The following is a 27977-nucleotide window of genomic DNA, read 5'->3' on the forward strand; positions in this document are numbered from 1 at the left end:
CCCACATGCATGGAATGATGCTCATGATTTCAATCACAGGATAGTCTGGTCCAGACTACCTGGAGTGAAAACAAATATAAAGCTCTCGCTCTCTCTCTCTCTCTCTCTCTCTCTCCCTCCCTCTCGTTTGTCTTGCACAGACTCCATTAGGACGCCTTGATAAACTTTATTACCGCAACAGCAACAATTACTACTACTACAACCACAACTACTATCAATATATGAACTACTATCGTAAACAATCATTTCATATATCTCCGGGTCACAATTCAAAACAAAAAAACGTAGCATTGTGTGCAAAAATTGCAAGTTTAATTCTTAAAATGTTAAATCAATGATAAACAAAAAGGGTGAAAAGTACACAGGAAGCAACGGGCGATCAACAAGATGGATTATCTCCCCTTGCTTACAATTTAACCAATTTTACAACAAAAACACCATATACAGTTTAATTCCTTTCAGTATATCAAAGCAGCCTTACCACGATAACATTCCCGTTGTTAGCCTGGCACTTCCTGTGTTGTTGTGAGGATCGCGTGGTTACTATGGTGACGGCGTTGCATAGTAATTTAAATGAAGCCAACGGAGCACTACACAAATACCTAGCCTTCACACGCCGTCTCCCGAGTTCGTTGTCATAGAGACAGACTAGTTTGGATTGTGAAAATGAATACACTCGAATCGTCAACATCTTAACGAAACGTAGATCACCTGAGCTGAATACAAACAGAAATCTAGGATTAACAGCCAGACAAGGAATACCCAAATGCAAAATGCTATAGAAACATGAACGATTGTCTTAAAATGGAAGAACGTATTGCTGTGCACAATACGAGTTACCTTCTCTGAATATTGTGCAAGTGTTCATTCGTCGAAATTGTCTGGTGTACAGCAACCATTGCTTAACTGAACTAGCGACTTGAAACAATATAGGAAAAACACAAATGAAAACAGTATTACTGCTAGGGCGTAAGTATTTTGTCTGACTGGTACATGGAATTCATTAAAAATTATAAGAAAGTTTATCTTATTCTCAGTTAGGCGTCTATTATTTTTTTTATTTGACCAATTCGGCAGATCCATAAACCAACGACTAAAAAGTGTGGCCTTTATATTAACACGTTTATGTTATTATCAAATCGTGTTCATTCATAAAGAGGAAGAATAACTTTGGAATTTGATGTTCTCAATTGTTTTAAACCATAACAGAAAATGAATACTTCATCAGAACTATTTTATACATTATAGAGACACATTCACAAACTGGGCTCCGTCTTTACATTTTATTAGAACTGGATCCGGCTTACATGTATGTCGCTTGGGGTGTACGCGTCTCCCGCAATCGCTATACAGAGTGACCATTAGTCTCTACATAGACATTCATTCACAACACAGCAGCCATTAATAGGGAAGTCACCAATCTCGGAGTTTCTGTGAATGAATTTTGGTTTAACCCCACATTGAACAGTATGTTCAAGTGATGCAAGACGTTTACCACTTTGGTGAAACCCAACAGCACGAATATGGTGCTGGCAAACCTAGAAAATGGAATTCGAACCCACGACCATAGGTTTCTGCCATGCCTGTGCTGCCAATGAGTGAGTGAGTTGGGTTTAACGCCGCTTTTAACAATATTCCAGTTATATCGCGGCGTGTCAGCTTAATGTGGGAGGAAAGCCCGAAGTGATGCAGGTCTCAGACGTTTACCACTTCGGTGAAACCCACGAGCACGGGTATGGTGCTGACAAACCTAGAAACATAATCGGGGCGAACCGGGATTCGAACCCACAATCATAGGTTTCTGGCGTGCCCAAGGGACGCAACTCTGCACAGCGAATCGCGGCGCCTTAGACGACTGGGCCACCCGTGCCCCCTGTGGTGCCCATGAAGTAAGAAATAGAGGATATTGCATGTGTCGAGTGAAATATCATGTTTAAGTCAAAATTACCAAAGAATATCTAGGGCCACGGACATTCTTTACTATACATTGAGTTATGTTTTTAAACAAAAATTATTCTTGAAATTTACGAGACAGCTGTGGAAGCGAGAGGTCGAGTAATAAAAATGTTGCTTTGCGAAACGAAGTCTCGACTGACGAGTTAAATGTGAAATTTACAGTTTATAACGAAACATTTTCAAGAGAATAACACACGACAAGAAGCGACATCAACTCAATAAAAGACCATCTGTCATAAATTTGTCTTGTCAATGTGGAACTAACGTAAAAATAGAAGTCAAAAGGTTGTGTACGGGCTAGGCATTTACGATAAAGGGAGACAATTTGCGGGGAGAGACATCTTGAACTCAGCCTTTCACACTGAAGTATATAATAAATAAAGATCGTAAATATTGTTCGGCGACATAGTAAACATACCTATTTATGCGATGGCGATAGTATGCAGGAGTATTACTGTAAAATCTCAATAAAACAACGCAAATTACGATGTGATGAGTTGCCACGTGTTCTGGTTTGTGTTTGGTTTTTCAGTTCGGTTCGATTCTTTGTAGTTTTTGGAATATGGCAGGATTTATTAGAGGTAGGATATTTCAATAGGCGAACTGGGCATAGTCTCCAAAACTAAGCCCGATACATTTTGTTTATACATACAGCTTTCTGCACATGCGAAACCGTTAGATGCCTGGCCGGATTTTTAAGCGCACACGTCAATGATATAAGCAACCAGTTTACTTCACATCAGCACTAGCAAGCACTGACCTACTTTTACAGAACGCGGTCGATTGATGATATCCCATTATGACTTTCAGCCTACAACTTACTCAACACACACTCCGGCCTCGCATCACATAGCCGACAGGCAGTCACCAGCATCTTACTGGTACAGAGGCAACTATCGATCCACGTGTACGAGCGGCCAGGTGAATATCGCCCGGATGTCGTCACGATCGACCGGACTCCACTGCTCGTATAGTTGTACAGCCTTCGAATTTCACGCTAGTCCGCTAGCCCGAAACTAATAAATTATGCTAAGGACAAGTAAATATCCAATGATGGTAGTCATCAAGCAGTAGCATGTGAGGGCTGTCATTCTCAATCAGTTCTCAATGTTTCAATTTTGAAAAAAACAACCTGAATGAAACAATTATAAACATCGGACAATAGCAGGACTATAGCTACAAACTCTGAGGACTAGTCAAATAAAGTCCATTGGAGTGGTGTTATAAAAACGAATTTCTGAGGCTGAATACATACACTCACAATAATATCATGGACCCAAGAATTAGTTTGGGAGCAAAACAAGAATGAGTGTTCCTAAAACTATCTACTTTTATTGTCGATGTTACGTTTGCTTTAACTCAATACGACACTGAGACAACTGTTAGCATGTTGTTTTTTGGGGTAAAACTTGTATATAGAGCATTATACATACACCGTAAATTTGGGCTAAAATTGCCTATATGTATCTTTGGCTGTTATCCGTGGAAAACGCTTGCTGTAAATTATTTCGAAGACAAAAAACGCAGTTCGTTGTTGGATTATCTATCAACAATAAGACCACACATTTGCGATCGTTGAAGTAGTAGGGTTGACACGTTTCTTTTACTTTTCCTATGCCAAGATGGTTACACGTTTTAACATAAGTATCTTTCTTATTGGAAATTCAAAATCCATGACAATGGATATTGTTACCTATATTAAAAATCATAATCTTTCGAATTCAGTATAACCACATCTATACCAGGGGTGTTGAGATTAACTATAAAAATTTGTTGGGTTTTATTAATTTCTTTAAACTATTCCTGGACAAGGATTTAATACAAAAATGCGTCAAGAACATCTGACATTTTATCTTGCCACAGTGTTAAAGATGGCTTTCCCTCAGCTACAATGCACCCCAGCACTTTTGAATCGGGTTGTTCAAACATCACTTTACTGGTCTCCAGCCTCGTGAGTTATCAGTAAGCAAGATGAGCGGAGCATATTTACATAGACTATCACCAGAGCTCCAGATAAGCTGCGTATCTACGTACAATACGCAAATATATGAAACTTTTAACGATATTTTTAGCTGCTTGCGTACAAATACACAAAAACAATTTCGAACCCGGATAGTTGAAAAAGACTGTTTTTTTGCAATATTCCTGCATTATCACGACAGTATCAGGTAGACTGTGCCAAAAATCAATAATATCAGGGCGACTATACAAAGTTTATATACTCCCTGATTAAATTAACACTACCACAGTGTTTAATGAATACAAGCGCCCTCCGTTTAGTCAATATATAGTGTTGTGAGCTTATGTGACACGTGACACACTTAGGGCCGCACACAAACGGATGCAAACTGGTAGTCCCCTGAAGAAAACATTTTTAGCAGAATCGTTGATTACCCTAGGGAGTAATAATATACTGAATACCCAAAGAAAAATATAAATACCCCAATGAGAAGGATTACGTCAGAGTAAACATTATCTGGAGCACTGGTATGGGTCCTATTTACACACTGGGTATGAGATCGATATGGCCTCTTGTTTGTTAATAATTTGGTTTGCGGGGTTGGGTTGTTGTTTTTTTGCCAAAAAGGAATCTGTAGTAATGATAAAAATAACATTCAACTTTGTTCTCTCAGTCACCTAATAAAAAGATGTTTATCCGATTAAAATAATTGATAGCAAAACAATTTAAAGGAAAGATTTCCTTCCCTTTCTATATTGACCTACTTTGAAGGTTTTTTGTAATATTATAAATAAAAATGAAATTAGGTAACAGAGTGAACGAGGAAAGAAGACACGCTTCTCCCAACAAAAGCTTTTCCCCATTTGGCAAATTTTGCGTGGGCTGATTCGTAAAGCAAGTAGGAAAAACCTATGTTATAAGTGGAGAGAACCCTCCTTAAAACAGGCCCGTGTGTACAGTTGATATGGACTCTCTGTAACATGTACTCAGAACAAAATACATTATTGCAAAATCACTTCCGGAACATACATAGGTATATGATAAATAACATAGGTGTCAAAACACGACACAAACAACAGAGCAAAAAGGACACAATATATTAATATCTGATGGAAAAAAATACTATTACTAAATACGTTGGAATGACTAGAAGGTGTGGATTTCAATATTATGGCTATCGTTGGACGTGTCGGATTTCTTTGAACACATTTCGACACGTCCAACTATTTAAAAAAATTAAATATCGGTCTGCTTGAGCAATGTTTTGCCTTATAAATTTAATCATCAAGAATAGTAGAGTAGGTTTTACACAAATAATACTATCCCAGCCATTTCATGTTGGGGGACTCCAAAACTGGCTTCACCAATTGTATACAAACTGGCTCCTGGGGGTGACGATATGTCCTCTGACCAGTCGACTCTTCAACCACCCCTAGGCTTAACAAGACAGCCGGTATTAAAATTTCACACTGAAATATGACATTATCTTAATGACTAATAAATGTTGTCTTCAGCTTTGAATAAACAAATACGAAGAACTGTAAATTATCAGGAAACAAACGATTGAGGTGTCAAAGAAAACCTCTACAAAATAACAATATTTAAAAAAATTCGAATAACAATTGCTAGGGACTAGTTGTAAACATGAACTTTGGCATGGTCATCAACGATGTGTTGTTTGCAATACTTGACAAACATCCTCATGAACGAAGCTAGAATGGGGTCGTTACGTATGTGAACCAGACCTGGAAACGCCTTTCGGTAGAAGCGCGTGGCTTCCTCTAGGTGGTAGTGTGGAATCTTGGGGAACAAATGGTGAATTTGGTGGGTTCCGATGTTGTGGATGATGTTGTGGCACCATCCGTAGTCACGGTCAATGGAGCTGACCTGACCCCTCACGTTGTCCCAGACGCCGTCAACATACCACGGCACTTGCTCCTCCGTGTGGTGCAGGAACGTGACGATGACGAGGAAGGACGCGAACACAAATACGGGGACTCCATAATAGTATAACACATGACCGAAACCCATGACCTGAGCGTAGGAATAGACCCCGACACTCCACATGAAGAGATAGGCAAGGGAGATAACCACACCCAACACGTGACGCGTGAAGATGGGATCGCGGGGGTTGAAGTGTTTTGTTGTGCGGTGTTTGAATCCTAACACAAGGTACATAAACCACCCGAGTCCAAGACCGAATCCTGGAAGGAAGGCACGGCCATTGTCAGACTTTTCCCGAAGAGGGAAGAAAATTTCATCCTTGTCGATATTGCCTGTGTTTTTGTGATGGACACGGTGGGAAATCTTCCAACTGTAGTAGGGCGTCATGACGAAGCTGTGGAGGAACACGCCGACTGTATCGTTGAGGAGGTCGTTGTTGGAGAAGGAGCCGTGCCCACAGTCGTGGCCCACAACGAAGATTGCCATAAACAAAGTGCCCTGGAGAAGCCAATACACTGGCGTTAAGGCCAGACACAGAGACGTCGGGGCGAAATACCACATGGCCATAGCGGCCAGATAGAGAGCAAGAACAAGTACGAGGTCTTTCGCGGCATAATACAAAGACGTGGGAATTGATGCTTCAAAACAGTGGTTTGGAATCTGACGTTTGATCTCTATTATCGAAGGAAATGACTTGGTGGCTAGATCATCTGTGGCCGAAATTGTCGCCGTACCGGAAGTCGTCTGCCTCTGAGCCATTTTTCGAGTCTGCGCAGTCACCACACGCAATTCAAAGGTATCCAAACGTTCTCAGTTAGTCAGACCTGGAAGAAAACAAAGAGAAATGTTAAACTAGCAAAAACAAGAACAACCGAAAACACAACCTGGTACTGCCAGTGACGACATTGCTATGACACATATGTGAAGAAAGTATTAGAGACAAAGGAACGCTTACCTACCACAGCAACAACATAGACGTACATTGGGAATATCACATATGCCGAATCTTAGACACTGGTGTGATCATTCACACTATTGGAAATACCCTAGTCTATCCACTATCAGTGTGAACGCGAGGCAGGTGGCTTCCTAATGAAATAGGTCAATACATTAAGAATATATTTTAGTGCGCGATCAATTGACACGTGCTATGTTGAAAAGGGTTCGGCTATGGATGTAAGCTATTTGTCTGCAACAACTCTCTAAACAAACATCAATCCGTTATCTCAATTAATACTAAACATTTATCTCAGACAACCGCTTGTCCAAGCTGATCAAGCCCCGGGGGTGTAAATTCGCCTGTAGCACGAAATACTGTTCCCGACTTATTTTCACTACAATTGTACAGTTACACATTTACAGTGCAGATAACTGGTGAATATAGAGCTGATATTTTCTGTCGCTTTGGTTTTTTTTTCGAAGCATCAAATGTTGAAATATAACAAATCACCAATATAGAAGCACCAAATAGCTAAACAATCAATGTAGATTAATCATTTTTCATTACTTTACATCTTTGGAAGGATGGTCAGTGTTCAACACGTTTAACTTGTTAAGAAACTTTAACCCACGCGCCCACACTATCTTCGGGGAGTAAAATTAATTAATTTTCAGGCGAGTATTATTTAGTAAAAAAAGGGGCACTGACGTTGCCTTGTACCACATAATATCGGGTTTATATTTTTTGGGGGAGACTGGGGGTTCTCTTAAATGACAGTCAGCACTCTTCCAGCTACATAACGGCGGTCTATAAATTATCGAATAATTTATTTTTTATTTTTTTTAAATTTAAAATATTTATTAGCCGGCTCTTATGGGCAGTGATATTGTTGTCAGCCACGGAATCAGCGCTGGGTATCATTAATAAAATATATGTGTGGTAGAGCATAACACACTAACACGTTTCAATCCAGAAATAAGACACTTCGCTGTTGCGTTTCTTTGTTTTGTTGGGTTTTTTTTGTTCACACAAAGTACTTTAACATACGTCAAACTGGACTGGATCCCTAGAAACTCCCAGGAGTCAAGCTGCCGAAACGTTCCCCTAACTTGTTATCCGCGAACAACGCAACTTTCGTTTATTAACCTCACCTGATGTGTGATCAGAGGGCTGTCCACTAGCCGGCTTGCCATAACAGAGTCACCATGACAACCCCCGAAAAAGCACTCTATTAGAACCGAAAACGGATTTATAAATAATGTTTGAGGCTAGACACTTCTTGTGAAAGACTCGTTGATGTTGAAGGTTTGTCAAAAAGAAGGAGATCTTATCATTTTCGTTCACACTAAATCTTTCATTAAATCTGTGTTTGAACCTGAGAAATATTTAACATTAAATGAAATATCCCTTCTGCGAGCTATTTGTAAGTTTAGAATCTCTTTACATAATATGTTTAAACCTACAAGAAACTACAAGATGTGAGGAAGAAGATAGACTATTCAAATATTATTTGTACCTATTGTAAATTGGGGTTTATTGAAGGCAAGTTTCATCATTGTTTCATATTGTCCCCTTTAATCAAAATGATGTGCGATTCTACCAAAAGTGGCAATTTAGACATATGCTTTGATCACAAAAGGGGTTAATAAATATATTAATTTTGGTTTCACTTTTGGCAGCTATGTTAATTAAGCTGTATTAATAAATACTCATCAGCGAAGTTTGCACCACATTAAAAGAAAATAAGTGATTAATATAAGAAATCCACATTAAATGTCCTTCCCACAACATATCGATAGGCATAATGAATACCATAAATCTCATTTTGTTAGAATTAATCACATCATCGATCCTCATTTGGATAGTCACGCCGTACCTATAACGTTAATCGTTATTCGTTAGATCCAAAACACCTATACGATTTGGCGGGAACCAGTGTGGCATCCAGAACACAGAATACCGGACATCATATTGGTAAGGAATGTGCACCTGGCCAAATATTGGTATCGTTATCGTAGCGGTAAGAGCTAAGACCCCATTGTGGTCTGATATATTGTGTGAATCGTTGCAAACAGGCCGCCAAGAATGTATAATACCGGACACCTTCAGCCAATATTTAACAATACAAAAGCAAGCAGGGTCATTTTTTCTGCTTATTTTGAGCTTTATCGCTCTATTTTTCAAATAGTGATGCTGTCGCGTGCGGCTTTATTAGTAGCATCAAACAAACATGGCGGACAGGTGTCCGGTATAATGTATATGTTGCGCGAAATCTAGACTTAGGGCTTCGATCGTTTTGTGGCCCCGTGGCCTTCTAAAGCAACAGTTCCTACCATGATCGCCCATACAATCTCTAACTCACTCGTCTCTCAAATACCAAGTATAATTATCAAATATTCCAGTTATAATACATGCGTTTCACCTCATAATACGAAATATTGGCAGCCATTTTGGTTTTATAAAGGGAAACCACTCTAACTGTCAGTAAAGATCGTTACCGATTATTTGAAGTACGACGCAGCTAGTTCGACCCCAACTATGCCATAATATTATTTTTCGTATTATTTTATGTTGGATCTGACCATATTTTAGTTATTGCTTCATGATAAATGAAACATGTATCAATTCTAACCATTTTTGTATTGACCACAAGGCAGTCTTTGCGCTATAACTGCCGTCCACGGGGTTCACGGGTAAGGTGAAATGGGGTATAAAGTACCGTTCAAGATAAAAACTGTGCGTGCGTGCGTACGTGCGTGCGTGCGTGCGTGTGTTTGTTGTTTACGCCGCACTCAGCAACATTCCAGCCCAGGGTTCATACAGATCGTTGGACTCTACGCACTTTTCAAGGAAGAACATTTGTTTTCAAGGACCACTTCTATTCATCCACAATTACTTCCTGAATGCACGGATGCACACAAGTAGGTGATGTTTTCCACTTTAAGCTGAGATTTAGCAATAAAACCATTTAAACTTAACACCAACACAAAGTATTGAAGCTAACATTGCGCCCTGATTATGGGGGGTGGGGGGGGGGGGTGGGGGGGGGGGTGGGGGGGGTGGGGGGGGGGATATAACATGATACGACTTAGTTTCGTGTTCAGGAAGAATGAGGCTCAACTGCCGCTCACGATCGATAACGTCAAATTAAACTATATTTAGTAATACAAAGCGCAAAGAAATTAACGCACTTAATCCACAATAGACGGAAGACATTCTTTCCTTTTCATGTTGTAATCGCCAGGAAGTAAACAGGGACCATAGGTTTTATTGCCATCTGCATATATTCTAAAAGGTTACAGCGCTCCTATTGTTTAGCGAAACTATTGAAAAGATTGATTAAATCTGAACCTAATTACTACATTATATCAATCTTACAACAAGAAAATAGGTGACAAATAAACAACAACAGAAATCGCATTCACCCGACTCCGGGCGGCTTCGTTAATCGGTTTGTTGACTGAGACAACGGAGTGTGACGAGAGACAGGGCTACCATCTGTAAGGACAGCGAAAATAGACTTTGATGCAATAACTGATTAGTTACCGCATGGTCTATGAAGATTTCGGTATTCCAAAGGGTGCATGTTAATTAATAATTTCAACATAAACAGACAAAACAAACCGTGAAGGCTAATCGGGTTGACATTATCCGAATGGTTCCTGCTTCAACAAAAGTACCCCGCAGTGAAAGCGCCGTAAGATTTCTGATTGCGTTGGTGATAAGATCCCAAATTTATTTTGTTCCCATTTCTATATTTCATAAATTGGTATTCACATCTATCAATATTGTTCATAGATCGATAGTAATAAATACAAAAATATGCCATGGGACAGCTTTGAGGCCGAACACATATTTTGCCATTGCAACGTTATTGTAAACTTCTATCGGACGCTAGTCTGTCTTACAGACCCTGATACAAATATATATCAAATACAGCCCATGCAAGTCTATAATGTTTGGCAAGTCTAGATTACTGCAGTATCAGGAGAGAGTCACTGGGCTCCCTTTTATTATATTTTTATTAACAACTGTTTTTTCAGATATGTTTATTTCAGAGACTAGATGTTAGTCTAATCGGACGCAAATTGAACTACTATCAAACTAAATGTGTATGTACAACTGTATACTCTTCAGTGTTCATCAATACAATATGCATATTATTAATTTGCAACAAAGAAGTTCAGTTCATATACTCAAAACCGAAACAACCTTTACTGTTCGGGCAACTAAATTGAATATTATATAACTATATATCACGTCATTCTTGTCATCCCTGCTTCATGGCGTAACCCGACACCTTTGTAGTTGTCGTTATTCATCTTATTCTCAGTTAATGAATTTATTACCGGTTTTATTAGTGGAAGCACTAATCAGTCGTTCAGATCATCTGACAACGTTTAAGCCACGTGCACGACATATGTCCTACCCATACTTCCATGCGGCCATCATGGTACCTCTGCCAAAGGCCAGCGCCATGTGACGTTTCATCACATCCTACACAGTCATTCAGGATATTGCATATGTGTTTCATCTGTTTCATGTCTGACGAGTCTATACATCTAGATAAACAAATGTCATAGAATGGGTACCTTTCATGGAGAAATATCCCAAAATGTGAAAAACTATTTCCATTTGCGTAGTTATCCTATGTTTACATTGGTTGTTCGGCTCCACGTGCTGTTATCGAAGCCCTACGGAGAGCTAGCCTTACTTTGATGTATAAATATATTTTATCATGCACGCCACTGTCGCAGTTGTAGTGGCATATCTATATTATTATGCAAAACGGTATGTAAAACGCCCCAAAGGGATTGTGTTAGGCTAGTGATTTCTGATTTCAGAATAAGCGCGTTTGTTTACAAACAAGAGAAAAGTCCGATGTTAGATATCCGGCTCAAAGCACATCGTTATGACCCGGGCCAATGAATAAGTGTGCTCTCGATTTTCATTCTCAGCTCCCTGGGGATTATACGACCCAAGCTGCCACTGAGGCGCTAGAAGGTTAACAGTCACATTACCATCTCATCCTACCGGGTACCCATTCACTGCTGGGTGAACAGAGGCACATTTCTAACAAAGTCACTTGCCTAAGGAAATGCCACATGTGCTACATGTGCTTCAGTGCGGGGCAGGGCCGAAGCCCTAGAAACTCTCAGGAGTCACTGCTGCCGAATGCAGTCACCCATCCATCTACTGTACGTGACCAGGATTGCGGATTGTGACCTGCGCGCTATGCACATAATGCGCTATGATCCGCTGTATAATCACGCACGCGCATGCACGCACGCACACACACACGCACACGCGCACACACACGCACACGCACATGCACACGCACACGCACACCCTACATGTCATCTCGCTGTCATCTCGCAGTGTTATAAATCATAGGTATATGGTATGTACATGAACACTGACAAAATTGCTATAGTTACCATTTTCCCATTTCCTGTATTAAATGTTATTTATCACTATCGGTTTCTCAGGGGTGCTGACACGTGTTCTAACCTCTGATTGTTGGGTGTGTTCGATTACCCTAATGGAATGGAGATTGAACTGTGATGTTTTCCCTAATGGGGCCACTGGAAATGTGCAATTTTTCAGCTATTTGCATCAGCAATTTTGCAGTTACAGGCTGGGATGAAAAACTTAAAAATCATAACGAAAATAAAAGGTAAGACCTATTCATGAGATCTAAAACCAACTATGAGCGACGTTTTGTCTTTTTATCTCAAGTTTTGGTCAAAAACATTTTTGAAAAACGGTATCTAACACAATCATGTGTATAAGCTTCGCTATTAATTCAGTGATGATATAAAACCAATATCTAGGTCTAGCACTATAAGCCCGGTCTCTCTCTCTCTCTCTCTCTCTCTCTCTCGCTCTCTCTCTCTCTCTCTCTCTCTCTCTCTCTCTCTCTCTCTCTCTCAAAGGAATTCCGAAGGTGGTGAATTCATCTAAAAGCGACTGAACACACTTACACGGCAATATCTTCCGTCTCTCCACCAAGCAGACATGCTCGATGTGAACGTCGTAACGATATTGTGTATTAAAGGATGACGGTTTCATATGAATCCTACATCTCTTCAACAATGATTACAAACACGCCTTTAAAACAAAGTACGATACCGTCTTAGTAGGGAGTGGGCGCACACGTTGTTACAGTACCTGATGATGTAGATCTCCCCTAGGGCTGGGACGAGTCCAAATCTACTACCCTGGTGGTACCCCACACATATTTTGGCTAAAGTGTACACGCTGAAGCACATTAATATCAATATATATTTCATGTAGTATAGGAGAGTACACATTAGAACCCTTAAATCAACTTTGATATGTACCGTTCCACTGTGCGTAATATTTGACAAAAAGATCGATGGTAGTAAAGCCAGCGAAATGTTTTGAGTGTTTAAGGCACCAAACAAGGGTTTTACGGATTGTATCGATATCCATGTTAGGAATCGAACAACACTTTACAACGAATTACAGAATCTTGAGTTGTTTACTCGATCCCGCCAAAGACATTTTAACAGCAACTTGATGATTAGGCCTAATGGTTCATGCCCTCGCTCGTCACGCCTTAACTTGGAGTTTGATTCCACACATGCACAAAGTGTGAAGCCTGTTCAGGTTGTCCTCGTCGTGATGTCGCTTGGATAATCCTAAAACGGCATCAAACACTCCCTTCCGGTTATTGCACTCATGTAGCGACGTGCACGTGTGTGCTTGTGGCTGTTTGTACTAGTCCGGACTAATGCTGATTTTATAGTGCTAGCCCACTGAAATACCATACCGCTGTTTAACATGAATATCTCACTCAAACACAGTATACTGACTCCGAGCCGACCAGTCCTTGTTTTAGCTCCTAAATGCCGAGCGCCAGACAGGGTAACAACAAGTACCATCTTTGAACTTTTTTTGGTATGACGCGGCCGGGAATGGAACCCCGGACCTTCCGCTCTCCGGGCGGACGCTCTACCTCTAGACCACGGATAAATTTAGTATAAACCTGCTGTGCAATTTCAAAACTGTCTGTATAAATGCTAATCTCCAGGTGATGGTGTTGCCATCACGCAACCCCATTGTGTAGTCCGTCATTACGTCAGGCGTATTATCCTTCCTATTTTAGACGAGCGAGTTAATCATAATGGGCTTACAATGAATGAGCAAATAAAGCATTAACGATCGATTCTCCATGGGATGTAGCAGTACAAATTCGAATCACAATTACCGATCGTTAATTTATCCTGGCGGCAAGTACTCGATTCTGATTTGTTATTTAGAGGTATCAAATTTCAATAACATGCCTGTTTCAACAGGTGTGTGAGTGCATCGAGTGTATCGAGTACATCACGACAACAGCAGGTACGTGCAGTTGTTATCATAAAGAGCGTTCCAGGCAGCGAGTTGAACAGTGTATAAGTTATGTTACGGCGTGTTAGGTTGATGTGGGAGGAAAGTCCTAAGTGGTGCAATTAGCAGTTAATGATTACGTATTAAATAGGGACAGTGTCCCAGTTTCATAAATGGCATAATTATAGCGTCAACAACTAGACTGTAAATGGGCTTCATACGGTGGCGCAAAGTTCGCCTTTACAGATCACCCTGCTCCTTGGTACGAGCCCAGCCTATGTCTGGACGTTGTAGTTCCCGGCTTGTTCCCTGCTTGTTCCCTGCTTTTTCCCTGCTTGTTCCCTGCTTTTTCCCTGCTTGTTCCCTGCTTGTTCCCTGCTTGTACCCTGCTTGTTCTCTACTTGTTCCCTACTTGTACCCTGCTTGTTCCCTGCTTGGTCCCTGCTTGTACCCTGCTTGTTCCCGGCTTGTTCCCTGCTTGTACCCTGCTTTTTCCCTGCTTGTTCCCGGCTTGTACCCTGCTTTTTCCCTGCTTGTTCCCTACTTGTTCCCGGCTTGTTCCCGGCTTGTTCCCGGCTTGTTCCCTGCTTGTTCCCAGCTTGTTCCCTACTTGTACCCTGCTTGTTCCCTGCTTGTTCCCTACTTGTTCCCTACTTGTTCCCTGCTTGTTCCCTACTTGTTCCCTACTTGTTCCCTGCTTAAAAATGATACGTTGTCCTTTGTTTGTTTGTTTGTTTTTTAACGCCGCACACAATATAGCAGCTTTATGACGGCGGTCTTAAGATAATGGAGTCTGGACCAGACAATCCAGTGATTGACAGCATGAGCATCCTTCTACGCAGTTTGGGATATGATTACATGCATCAACTGAGTCACCGATCCTGACCACCAGATCCCGTTAGTCGCCACTTACGTTTGTTTGTTTTTTAACGCGACACTAAGCAATATTCCAGTTATATGGCGGCGGTCTGTAAATAATCGAGTCTCGACCAGACAATCCAGTGATTGACATCATGAGCATCGATCCACACAATTGGGATCGATGACATGCATCAACCAAGTCAGCGAGCCTGACCACCTATTCCCGTTAGTCGCCCCTTACGACAAGCATATCCCCACTTAGGACAAGCACGGGTTGTTGAAGGCCAATTCTACCCCGTATCATTATGGATCTGATACAATGTATAAGTTTCAATGACTGTCAATTTGCCGAGGTCGCCTTAAAGTCCCTAGTTCACACCTGTCAGTTGGACGGCACCAGGGATCGATGCTGGGGTACATGCATTGTTAAAGAGCGTGTGTAAATAAATGTATGCCGTCGATGACGCAATGCCGTCGATGTGGATATCGACCACACAGACCCACATCGAGAGATGCACACGGGTTTATATAACAACATGTTCTTCATCGACATTACCCGTATTCCCAAGGCGTTCTTTCACTTACAATGCCTGCATAGTGTTCACACAACCATAGCGGTATAATTGGTATTAGTGGTAATGGCATCATCATCATCATCATCATCATCATCATCATCGTCGTCGTCATCCACACCACCACCACCACCACCATCATCATAATCATCATCTTCATCATCATCATCACCACCACCATCACCATCATCATCATCAACATCAACATCATCGCCGGTTTATCAGACGGTTTATTACTCGTTAACGTCAGATTTGCAAAGTCAGCAAAACATTGATAAAGCATTACTCCCCTTCCCTCTTACCCCTCTGACAAATAGAAGTGAGTTAGTGAGTGAGGTATAGAGTTGAACTTCAGTCATATTTCGGCATGCTGGCTAAATGTAGGTTGAAAGCCCGAAAAGACGCAGGTCACAGTGAGGATATGGTGCTGACTAAACAACAAAACAAAATCAGAAGGAAAGTGAGGTGAGGTGAAAAGTGGTCGCGTATACCACCCAAAACAAGTTAAAGAACAGCCACAATTTGAAGGCTGTGTGTTGTAATACCCACCAGCCATTTCTGATTAACTATAGTCATATGAAAAAATCTGATGTTCTCTTAACTTCTTTTGATTAGTATATGTTGTCCTTAGTGTTAATTTCACTCACTTTGACTTGTCAAATGAATTATTTCACTTTATGAAATTATACATTGACTCCACTTATACCAAAACACATTGACCTACACACGGCTAAGACACTTAACCAATGAGACAACACAAACTGTGTTCCTCTATGATGGATGAAGGAGGACTTCCTACTTTAACGGGAAGTTTTCCTGTTTGCGAATGTGAGCTGTTATACTGTACTCTACTCCCACCAAGTCCAGCTCTTGTTATCAAAGGGTCTGTGATAGTCAAATTACGTCTACTGGTACATCTCGCGCGCATATACAGCTCCATCTGTCCCGTTAGCCTCGTTCTGAGATGGTCCCAGCGGGAAAGCAGGGTCAGTGAAGGGAGATAATAGGCACACATTATACTGTCTGAACAGCCACTAAATAATCCCTAATAAGACAGTTATTAACGAGCTAAGAACAACGACATCGTATTATGAAAGAGTAATGCTAACGAATATGAAAGACATATGGGGTCAAAGTTCAATCTGATTGTAGAATGTAACTGTCCCACAGTCCGGGAACCATTATTTCCCCTTCGCCCCAGCCCTTGCTGTAATGCTGTAGCCCTAATTGAAGCAAGTCTAGATTTTCCACAGGTTCTGAATCTCCCATCTCACTAAGACTCCTTTTCAGTTTAAATAGAGTTGTTTGTTTCTACCCAAATTATATTTTCAGAGGCTAAGAGTATGTCTACCGGTCCTTACCGTAATGCTATAATTCTAACCGAAGCAATTCTAGATTCTCCTCTAGTTTAGAAACTCCAATCTCATTGGGGCTCATTTTCAATTTAAATGTAGTTGCTTGTTTTGATCAAAATAATATAATTTAAGAGACTAAGCGTTAGTCTATGTGTAACCCCGAAACTACTTTTCTGTGTATATTAATTTTGGTAATGTTGTTGTATGGTACTTTGCGTTTCTTTAATAACGTCATCTGTCTATTATTTTAATATTTTCAACGTGGCATTTTGTGTGTGGTATATATGTATTAATTCAGTGTGGTTGAATGGTGATATATTAATGCAATAATCTCAGTAAATTCATTTGTTTCAAATGAGGTATTGTATTAGGTCCCGCTGAAATGAGATATTCATCACCTGTGTACTATTGCTTGATTATGTATTGGGTATTATCAATACATTGTATTGCGGTATTCTATCTCGTCGTTTTAATAGTGCATTTGGTTTTGTTGCAGTAGGTTATTCAACGTTCATTGGTCGTGTGTGCGCGTCGAGATGTGCGTGTTGATACGTGTTTCAGGGCAGACTGTGAGAGATGTGTGTAGATATGCGTGATGCGTGAAGATATGCGTGATGCGTGAAGATATGCGTGATGTGTATAAGAGCCAGGAGATTGTTTGTGCGTGATGCATAACAGGCCGTATAATGAGACCTATGAGAGACAACAAGTAGAATGTGCGTGATGCGTGTAGATATGCGTGGTCAGTGACAGGGCGAATAACGAGACCTATGAGAGACAGGACGTAGCGTGTCCATGATGCGTGTAGATATGCGTGGTGTGTGACATGGCGTACAATGAGGCCTATGAGAAACAGGAAGTTGTATGTGCGTGATGCAATATTACAGCTATATGACGGCGCTCTGTAAAGAATCGAATCTGGACCAGACAATCCAGTGACTGACATCATGAGCATCGATCCACGCAATTGGGATACGATGTCACGCATCAACCAAGTCAACGAGCCTGACCAACCGGTCCCGTTAGTTGCCTCTTACGACAAGCAGAGTCGCCCTTCACGGCAAGCATGGGCTGCTGAAGACCTATTCTACCCCGGATCTTCACGGGTCGTTTCCGTAGTGACCTAATCAGAATGAGGATAATTGGCAGTCATGTGACCTATCACCTGTGGTGGTGTTTATTCAGAGTACGAACTTATTGTTTGCTTTTAACGGTGTTGAAGAATGACCTCTAGTTAATTATAATATAGAAAAGGGAGGGATGTAGATGTAGTTTGTAAAGCACAGAGTATCAGAGTAAAATACGTCAGTACATCTACATGAAATGAGAAATACCATGACTACAACGTTCTCATGAAGGTAAACCAGAGACACAATTTGCCGTTATCGTCCTTGTTCCTAAGAATATAAGACTAACATCTAGATTCTGAAATAACCATATTTTACAGAAAAAAAACAGTTGTTAAACTAGTGTAATGATATATAAATTCATTTTCAGATACTGATACTGCAGTAATCTAGACTTGCCAAACATTATAGACTTGCATGGGCTATATTGGATATATTTGCTTCAGGGTCTGAATGACAGACTAGAAGAATGTCAAACTAATACACCAGCGACACAATATGCCGTTATCGTTCATGTTCATGCTCTGAAACACTCTATCATTACCGCCCACCGAATACTACTACTACGATGATGATGATGATGATGATGATGATGATGAAGTAGATTTATAAAGCCCCACATCCACACACTGAAGCATGTTAAAAGTACAACAGGAAGTTGATGAGATACAACAGCCATATACACATACCGTACAAAGAATAAGTTCTACCACCACACCCACACCCACACCCCACCACACCCACACCCACACCCACACCCCACCTCCTCCCCAAAACCACCAATAACGCTCGCCAATGCTAGTACTGACACAGAACTTCCCTATGAAAACCAGAGACCATATAATAGATATGGTCTCTGGAAAACCCTATTATCTACATGTATGGAAGAGTACCATGTATATTTGTATCACATCCATGTATTGCTTACAGCGCCGATAACGGCCTGAGTGCAATCATGTTCTGTACTGTTCTTGCACTGAAGTCAACCGACACGACAATACGTGTCAGTCAACCAACATGCTCATGTATACCAGAGACCATAGCTATTATATGGTCTGTGTATACGCACCATCATGTTTCATCATGAATGGGAAACACTTTGCAAGAAAATATGTCTGACAGGAAACAACGAAACACCAAGCAGTTAAAGTAACGAACATCATTATGGATAAAATATTGCCAAAAAGCGACGCCACACGTGCTCACTGACTTGAACACCCTTGCGTAACAACCAGAATCTCAGAACCAACAACCAACAAACCACAGACCCATGATGGATACAGAGGCTGGCTGCATCCTTCCATTAAATCTCCAGATGATGACACAGAGGAGACAATGACCTTCATCACACAAAGAAAAGAGGGCGATTGATTTCAGCCCTGGATCCAAAATGGAGGTCAGTTACAGAGACACAGAAGTAGCAGAAAACCTCCCAGATGGCAAATAATACCTTGTATAAACAACAAAGAAAATCCAAACAATTTACGCACGCGCCTAAAGTGGGAACATACCTGCCTCACGATAACACGTCTCGCTTCCCCAAGCCATTGGCATGGCTGCTTAGCATGTCAGACTCCGTGATCCATCAGCACGCGTCATTTGGCCCCACCGTGTCTCCCCCTGTTGGTGTATTCACTGAGGGCACTTAGGGTGCAAATCAGCTGGTTATGAAACCACCAGTCTATAGATTATTCAAATAACTCACGTTTTTCATGTATTATGTACATCTATCGTAATAAATTTGTACGGCAAATTATGCTAAGCGGTCAGGTTATACAACAGATTGATAAGACATTAAAGATTTGCTTCTTTTGTTCCACGGTCGACTTTGGAATGAAAACGGAGAATGATTCATTGATTCATTGCGAGTAATTACCATCGCGCTCGCCTCTTCGTCGCCGGCATGATCTGACATATTTAATACCAACCGGCGCAATCGGTTTCACTTATGACTGAAAAGAGGTAAAAACGCGACCGAATTCGACAGAATTGGAACACACGAACATATGTGGTATCCGGATCACTGAAGCTGAGTAGAAAAAGTACCTACCATCGTTGAGGCGATTCCTTTCCCTTTAAACCGGTAGCAGAAGCTTGCAGACGACACGGCGGCCATATTGATTCCGCTGGAATAGCAAGGCGCCTCTGCCTGTGATCGTGAGCGCGGGGCTGTTTCATACAGTCAAGCCGCTGCTGAACTAATTGATTCGCATTTACTGGAATTATGAAGGCAGGTTGGAAGCAACCTTGCACGCGTGATATGGAGAGAGTTTACGCAGTTCCTTCCACAGTTGTAATAATCGTCTGTATGATGTATGTTGTTTCAGTGCGCAAGCGATACAATAACTTCATCTGCAGCGTCTTAGACGGACGTCGACATCAGCATCTGCTCTGACGTAATTACACCATATATTTGTGAATATCGAACTCATATATTCCTCTGTGTATTAAATCTGGAAATGTCGACAGCACGAGACAAAATGGATGCAAGAAAATCGATATAAGAGAATTTGTTTTGAGATTAAAGTGGGTAAGTGTAAAAAGGGGAGAGGTGTTTGTGTGTATGTGTGTGTTGGGTGGTTGGGGCGGGGGAGGGGGGGGGGGGGGGGGGGGAGGATGCGTCTCTTTATGCCTGACGTTCGATCCGGGGATATCTGCTGAGTCAGTAGTTTGTCGCCCCCACTGTCTCCATGGGCGCTAATCCTTCTTGTTAGGACGCATTTGTTCTACCAGCCTTTGTCTCGTACAAAAAGCCATCTGGATATGGTGCGGTTATTGTTCCATGTTTATTAATTCCTATTTCACAATATGTTTATTCAGTATAGTGGTCATATGACCACACTTCAACTAAACCCGCAAACAGTTTATTACATTGACTTATATAGATTTATATTTCTTATTTTCGGCTGTTTCAGTACCCACGATAAAATGAATCATAGATATATTGTTCCACAACTCCCAACACAATGTATAGTACTTTAAGACAGCCCGATTGATAGATAATACGTCACGTATATATTTCTGCAATGTAATGGCTTTGTTTGGAATCACATTTCAATAAACGTAACAAATAGCCCGCTGTGTAGAAGTCTGTCTTTATCCCCGACTTCTACAATGAACTGTTCCATGTATGCGATATAAGAAATAGCCTGCTGTGTCGAAGTCTGTCTTTATCCCCTACTTGTACAATGAACTGTTCTATTCATACGATACAAGAAATAGCCCGCTGTGTCGAAGTCTGTCTTTATCCCCTACTTGTACAATGAACTGTTCTATTCATACGATATAAGAAATAGCCTGCTGTGTCGAAGTCTGTCTTTATCTCCGACTTGTACAATGAACTGTTCTATTTATGGGATATAAGAAATAGCCTGCTGTGTCGAAGTCTGTGTTTATCCCCTACTTGTACAATGAACTGTTCTATTCATGCGATATAAGAAATAGCCTGCTGTGTCGAAGTCTGTCTTTATCCCCGACTTGTACAATGAACTGTTCTATTCATGCGATACAAGAAAGAGCCCGCTGTGTCGAAGTCTGTCTTTATCCCCTACTTGTACAATAAACTGTTCTATTCATGCGATATAAGAAATAGCCGGCTGTGTCGAAGTCTGTCTTTATCCCCTACTTGTACAATGAACTGTTCTATTCATGCGATATAAGAAATAGCCGGCTGTGTCGAAGTCTGTCTTTATCTCCGACTTGTACAATGAACTGTTCTATTTATGCGATATAAGAAATAGCCTGCTGTGTCGAAGTCTGTCTTTTTCCCCTACTTGTACAATGAACTGTTCTATTCATGCGATATAAGAAATAGCCTGCTGTGTCGAAGTCTGTCTTTATCCCCTACTTGTACAATGAACTGTTCTATTTATGCGATATAAGAAATAGCCGGCTGTGTCGAAGTCTGTCTTTATCCCCTACTTGTACAATGAACTGTTCTATTCATACGATATAAGAAATAGCCTGCTGTGTCGAAGTCTGTCTTTATCCCCTACTTGTACAATGAACTGTTCTATTCATACGATATAAGAAATAGCCTGCTGTGTCGAAGTCTGTCTTTATCCCCTACTTGTACAATGAACTGTTCTATTCATGCGATATAAGAAATAGCCGGCTGTGTCGAAGTCTGTCTTTATCCCCTACTTGTACAATGAACTGTTCTATTCATGCGATATAAGAAATAGCCCGCTGTGTCGAAGTCTGTCTTTATCCCCTACTTGTACAATGAACTGTTCCATGTATGCGATATAAGAAATAGCCTGCTGTGTCGAAGTCTGTCTTTATCCCCTACTTGTACAATGAACTGTTCTATTCATACGATATAAGAAATAGCCTGCTGTGTCGAAGTCTGTCTTTATCCCCTACTTGTACAATGAACTGTTCTATTCATGCGATATAAGAAATAGCCGGCTGTGTCGAAGTCTGTCTTTATCTCCGACTTGTACAACGAACTGTACAATATCATGCGGTATAAGAAACAACCCGCTGTGTCGAAGTCTGTCTTTATCCCCCGAAAACAGCATACGGCCATTTCGCTGTCATATATTGAGGGCTCTATACTGTTAGGTCAAGAAACAGTACACATTATATAGTAAGTGAGTGAGTTGGGTTTAACGCCGCTTTTAACAATATTCCAGTCATATCACGGCGTGTCAGCTTAATGTGGGAGGAAAGCCCGAAGTGATGCTGGTCTCAGACGTTTACCACTTCGGTGAAACCCACGAGCACGGAAATGGTGCTGACAAACCTAGAAACATAATCGGGGCGAACCGGGATTCGAACCCACAATCATAGGTTTCTGGCGTGCCTAAGGGACGCAACTCTGCACAGCGAATCGCGGCGCCTTAGACGACTGGGCCATCCGTGCCCCCTTATATAGTAAGAAGACCACTCATGTTACCAACACTACTGTAATATACGTATAAGCTTAACATATATATCCTCAATGTACAAACCTACCACTATTATCTATCAAATCAGGACAGACACAAGTACGTTGTAGTGGACATCTCTTGTTAACTTCCTGTCACCATACAACGCTGTGTTCAGATGAAATCCCTCCATGTTGTAGTACATAGTGCTTCTAATGTTACGATATGTAGGACACGCGAAGAGGAAGTGAAGTGGAGACTCCAAATAAAAAAACGCACGGACAATATTTGAAATATGTCTTTCAACTCTTTGACTATTGAGATCACTGCATCCAATTCTTAAACGAGCATGGACCATTTGACAATATCGACTACCCAAGTTTAAGTCAAATTATATACAATTTTCAGAAGTATCAACTGCCTTTTTAAAACCAGCGGAATTTTTAACATCATCTGGTATCTACCGAAGCCTTTTAGGGACATTTGTTTTTTGTTTGTTTTTTCTTGAAATTTGTAGATACATTCTAAGTTGAAATTTCAATATGCCGCAATAAAACTGGATATGTTTTCAAACAATTGTTCAGAAAAAACTTTGCCTGAACTGAACTGAACTTTATTTACACTCAGGCCGCTATCAGCGATATCAGAGGTACAAAATTATTTCAACAACATAATAATATAAATAAAGAATATATACAAAACATCTTGGCCGAGCATGCATGCATATTTATACAGATTTACCATGGTAGCAATATATGTGAAATTCAGAAAGAGGGAGAGTTACTTGATAGGTTTAAACAATGACATGATGATTTTACAGAATTTGGACAGTTTTCTCAATGTTCCTAGTCGTGAATTATTGAAAAGTAAATTCATTTTATGCATATTGGGTTTAATGTAGAAGAATCTTGTAAAAAATGTTTTCTTTCGTTTTCTAAATATGGACAAATAAACAAATAATGGAATTCATCACCTATGTCAGATAATTTGCAAAGTTGGCATTTCCTTTCTGTTAAATGTATTTTTCTCCATCTCCCATTATATTATAATTATGTTTTTAATCAGTTTTTGATCCACCAAATATTAATATTTTAGTTTTGGTAGTATTAACCTTAAGCCTCCAGTGTATACAATAATTATGAAATGAGTCTAACATATGTTTTAGATCATAAGCTTTTGTGGCCAACAGCACTGCATCGTCTGCGTACAGTAATACAAATAGTGTGACAATATTTTCTATTCGATCATAGAATTCATCTGGTTTCAGTTGGACACCTTTACATAAATCCTGTACAAGAGATGCTTCGAGGTCAGTTAAAAATATTGCAAACAAGACAGGCGACAGGTTATCTCCTTGTCTTACTTCTGATTTACATGAAAAGAAACCTGTTAAATTACCATTACAGGAAACACGTGATTTGATATTCTATTTTGATATTCATATTATAAATAACGTAAAAACAGTTTCCAGATATATTATTTCGTAATAGTTTGACAGAATGACAGATTATGGCCTCTCTGCGTGCATGTGGGTAGCTATCAAAAGACAATTAAGTTACTAAAATCCTTCCTATTAATCCCACATCTGTCGCTTAGTGTTGGTCTTTTGTACTCTGACCAGCTGATACCGACGTCTTCGATTGTAGTTAGAGGCATATGTGGACAACGCGGTGAACCACAATAGAGACACTCTCACGTTAGTCCCTACACCAGGCCACGCTGTCTTACACAGTTATCGATTAAACATCTCCCTTCTGTTTGTGGCCCCATCAGCAACACGCACTTGAACAGACTTAAAGCGGGGACGAGATCATTAGAACCTTACCCGTGAAATATGTCAATAACCTTCGATTCTGTAGTTCTAAGTGCAAGCTCTATCGAAAATTGTGTTTATATCTCCACCCTTTAGTTGTGAATAGGCGCGTTGTTAACACACTGACATGTCAAGTTGACCTGGCGTGCACCGCCATCTTTTATAGTACAGGGTGTTGCCATGTATTGTTAGTTACCTTTCTCAAGTTTGTACTCTTTTGATAAAAGACAGCTCTCCTATGCCTGAAAGGAAAGCTGGTACAGTGTTGGACAAAACGGGTCTCCCCTAACGTCGGGGTCGATAGTAATCGCGCAATTCCGATTGGAAATCTTAAATATGTTGGGTCTACCTACCAAAACATGCTGGCATAACCGACTTTTGACTATCTACTGGTTATAAGTGAGTGAATGAGTATATCTTTACGCCGCCTTTTACAACATTCCAGCAATATCACTGCGGCGGACACCAGAAATGGGCTTCACACATTGTACCCATGTGGGGAACCGAACCCGGGTCTTCGGCGCGACGAGCGAACGCTTTGTCAACTAGGCTACCCCACCGTCCGGAGTTATAGGCTTGTTTCAGTTTGCCCTGTGGCTGACGTCATGAAGCTTTGTGAAAGACAACTGAAAGGAAACTACATGTCACGGACATAGTATTTGTTTGTTTGTTTGTTTGTTTGTTGTTTAACGCGGCACTCAGCAATATTCCATCGGTATGACGGCGGCCTGTCCGAAATCGGATCTGGACCAGACAATCCAGTGTTTGAGATCAAGAGCATCGATCCACGCAATTGGGATACGATGACATGCACAAACCAATTTAGAGAGCCTGACCACCCGATCCCGTTAGTACCCTCTTACGACAAGCATGGGTTGCTGATGACCAATTCTAACCCGGATCTTCATTGGTCCACGGACATAGTAAATTAGCCTTTCTTCACTGAGTTTGAAGATCTACCATATGTTCGGTGCTTTGTTGCCGAAACATGGCGTCTTTGCTAAGGGAGACAACTCCGACCGGACTCGGGGAAGATAACTCTCCTGAGTACTCGAGTATAAGTGAGCAAAGGTTTAACGCCCCTTTGACAAGTATTTCAGTTATATCACGGCGTTTCAGCTTGATGTGGAAAGCTGAAGTGATGCAGGCCTTAGATGTTTACTACTTTGGTAAAACCCAGGACCACGTATGGTGTCAACAAACATAGAAACTGGGCGAACCGGTATTCGAATCCACGATAGAAGATTTCTGGTGTGTCCAAGGGACACAACTCTACTCACTGAATTGCTGTATTCGTGTACCAGATTCAACTTTAATAATTTCACATTTATATAATGCAATATCAAAAGACTGGATTGCCTCCTATTTAGTTAAATGGAATCGGAATTCTTTTTTCTCAATATTCCGTCCATTGCCTGACGCATGATAGAGGTATTGGTTCAACACGACACGGATTCAAGTCGCTCCTGCTCTCTGATTGGTGGTTAGTGAACGTTTTGACCAATCAGATAACAGGGACGAGCGTATATTCCTGGCGTCGAAATTTGATGAACTCCTTAATGGAGACGCGGTAAGCCGGTATCCGATCGATTTTAAGCAGCAAATGACAAATATAGAACAAATGAAACACGTGGATCAATACCGGAGACTTTCACAAGGGTTTAGTGTGGTGTTGTGTGCTATGTTCATCATAGTTTATTCAAAAACGACAAATTCGATTTTTACGAGCGGACCAAGATGTCGGATGACGTATCTTGTCTGTTTGTGTACACGGGTCCGGGTGATATAACGAATATTGCACCCCATTGTTACGCCTCTAAACACCCTTGTTTGCTGTGCATACTCGATGTGGTGAAGAAAAATGTATAGTGAAAAATAAAGTAAAATGTTCGGTTCCACATTTCACATAAAAAGAATGTAGTGTTTTGAAGCAATGACTACAATATCCTGTCTGTTACTTAACCCCCCGCCATCACCCCTAACAGATCCCCATCAACCCTCATCCTCAAATATTAACCCCTTACTTGCTTCAGGGACCACGTTATTCAGGGGAATGAGTGAGTATAATATTACGACGCTTCTAACTATATTTTCGAGCAAAAATACGGCGTTGGATACCCGAAATGTTTTAACACACCGTGACAAAGTAGGAAACGAACCCGAATCTTCAAAGAAGGCTTTATCCACTAGGCTACTCCAACGCACCGGTTTTACACGTGATTCAACATTTTAATAGAAACTATGTCGAAGTTATGACTAGAATATAATCACCAAACTACGGGGCATGACGTCATTTTCGCCCAGAGGAAATATTTCGAATTCGAGGAGCTTATTCTGAATACTTACTTCCCCTATACAACCAACAACATCATCAAAACTTAACATCATGAATGGTAGATGACGTCAAATTGCAACGTTCTAATGAAGCAGTGTGATATTATATTGCTTCAACCTATTAATCATATTTGAGAAGAGCTAAAATCCGTATTTGCAAATATCAGAAAACTATCACAATATTTCAACACCATCATATAGCTGGAATATCGCTAATATCGTTAAGCAACAAACAATATTCAAACCTTTACGAGTGTTATAACACTTCGGTACATATCTGCTTAGATTAGACTATACTATACATGTATATGCGTCATATCTCACAGGCGAGAATCTACTTCATTTACTCTGTGTAATCTATCAAGATCGGAAGATGAAATAACAAATGAGAATTTCACAATACCTCCATGACGTAGCTTGTGGCTGCGGCAGTGCGAGCGACTGTGTAAGTGATCTCACGATGAGCGTACAGCACGCGCGGGTAATACTATTGTTCGTTCCACAGCAGCTGATTCGTTCGGAGCGACCGTGGTCTGTAAAATCTATCTCGGTGCGCCAGACGGCCATTGCGTTGATTCACAGTTTTCACTTCATCGTGCATTGACCAATCCGGAGAAAAGAGATATTAAGATAAAACTCTTCTTTTTTAAATTAAACAATTCATTTCGTCTTTAGATGTGTTATCACAATGGTATATGACGTATTGTTTTTTTTAAACATCCTTTCAACATTCGTTATTTTTGCTAATGTTTGAAAAATATTGAATTAATGCATGTCATTGAAAGCATGATTTTTCACCATTACGACTGTAACTTTCTGCAACGTTTTCTAAACTTTCGGCTCTGTTCAGGATTTGGATCAGCATCAGAGTCACGGATGATGTAACTC

At 40.7% G+C, this 27977-nt stretch overlaps 1 protein-coding gene across 6 annotated transcripts; it reads right to left on the reverse strand.

Annotated features, from left to right (window-relative positions):
- Positions 1-290: 290 nt before the first annotated feature.
- LOC124116168 (fatty acid desaturase DES3-like) lies at positions 291-27585 on the reverse strand. Of its 6 annotated transcripts, none has more exons than XM_046477408.2 (2): positions 27493-27585; positions 291-6684 (listed from the first exon to the last, which is right to left on the reverse strand). In XM_046477408.2, the coding sequence occupies exon 2, from the start codon at positions 6617-6619 to the stop codon at positions 5549-5551; it is 1071 nt and encodes a 356-aa protein (XP_046333364.1). In that variant the 5' UTR covers positions 6620-6684; positions 27493-27585; the 3' UTR covers positions 291-5548. The 6 variants fall into 6 exon arrangements, with proteins under 6 accessions (XP_046333364.1, XP_046333362.1, XP_048246847.1 ...); XM_046477406.2 differs by lacking the exon at positions 27493-27585 and adding an exon at positions 20122-20465; XM_048390890.1 differs by lacking the exon at positions 27493-27585 and adding an exon at positions 19583-19677.
- Between the last annotated feature and the right edge of the window lie 392 nt (positions 27586-27977).

This window comes from Haliotis rufescens, unplaced genomic scaffold, assembly GCF_023055435.1.
Source record: "Haliotis rufescens isolate VD_foot unplaced genomic scaffold, xgHalRufe1.0.p SCAF_9, whole genome shotgun sequence".
NCBI classification, from domain to species: domain Eukaryota; kingdom Metazoa; phylum Mollusca; class Gastropoda; order Lepetellida; family Haliotidae; genus Haliotis; species Haliotis rufescens.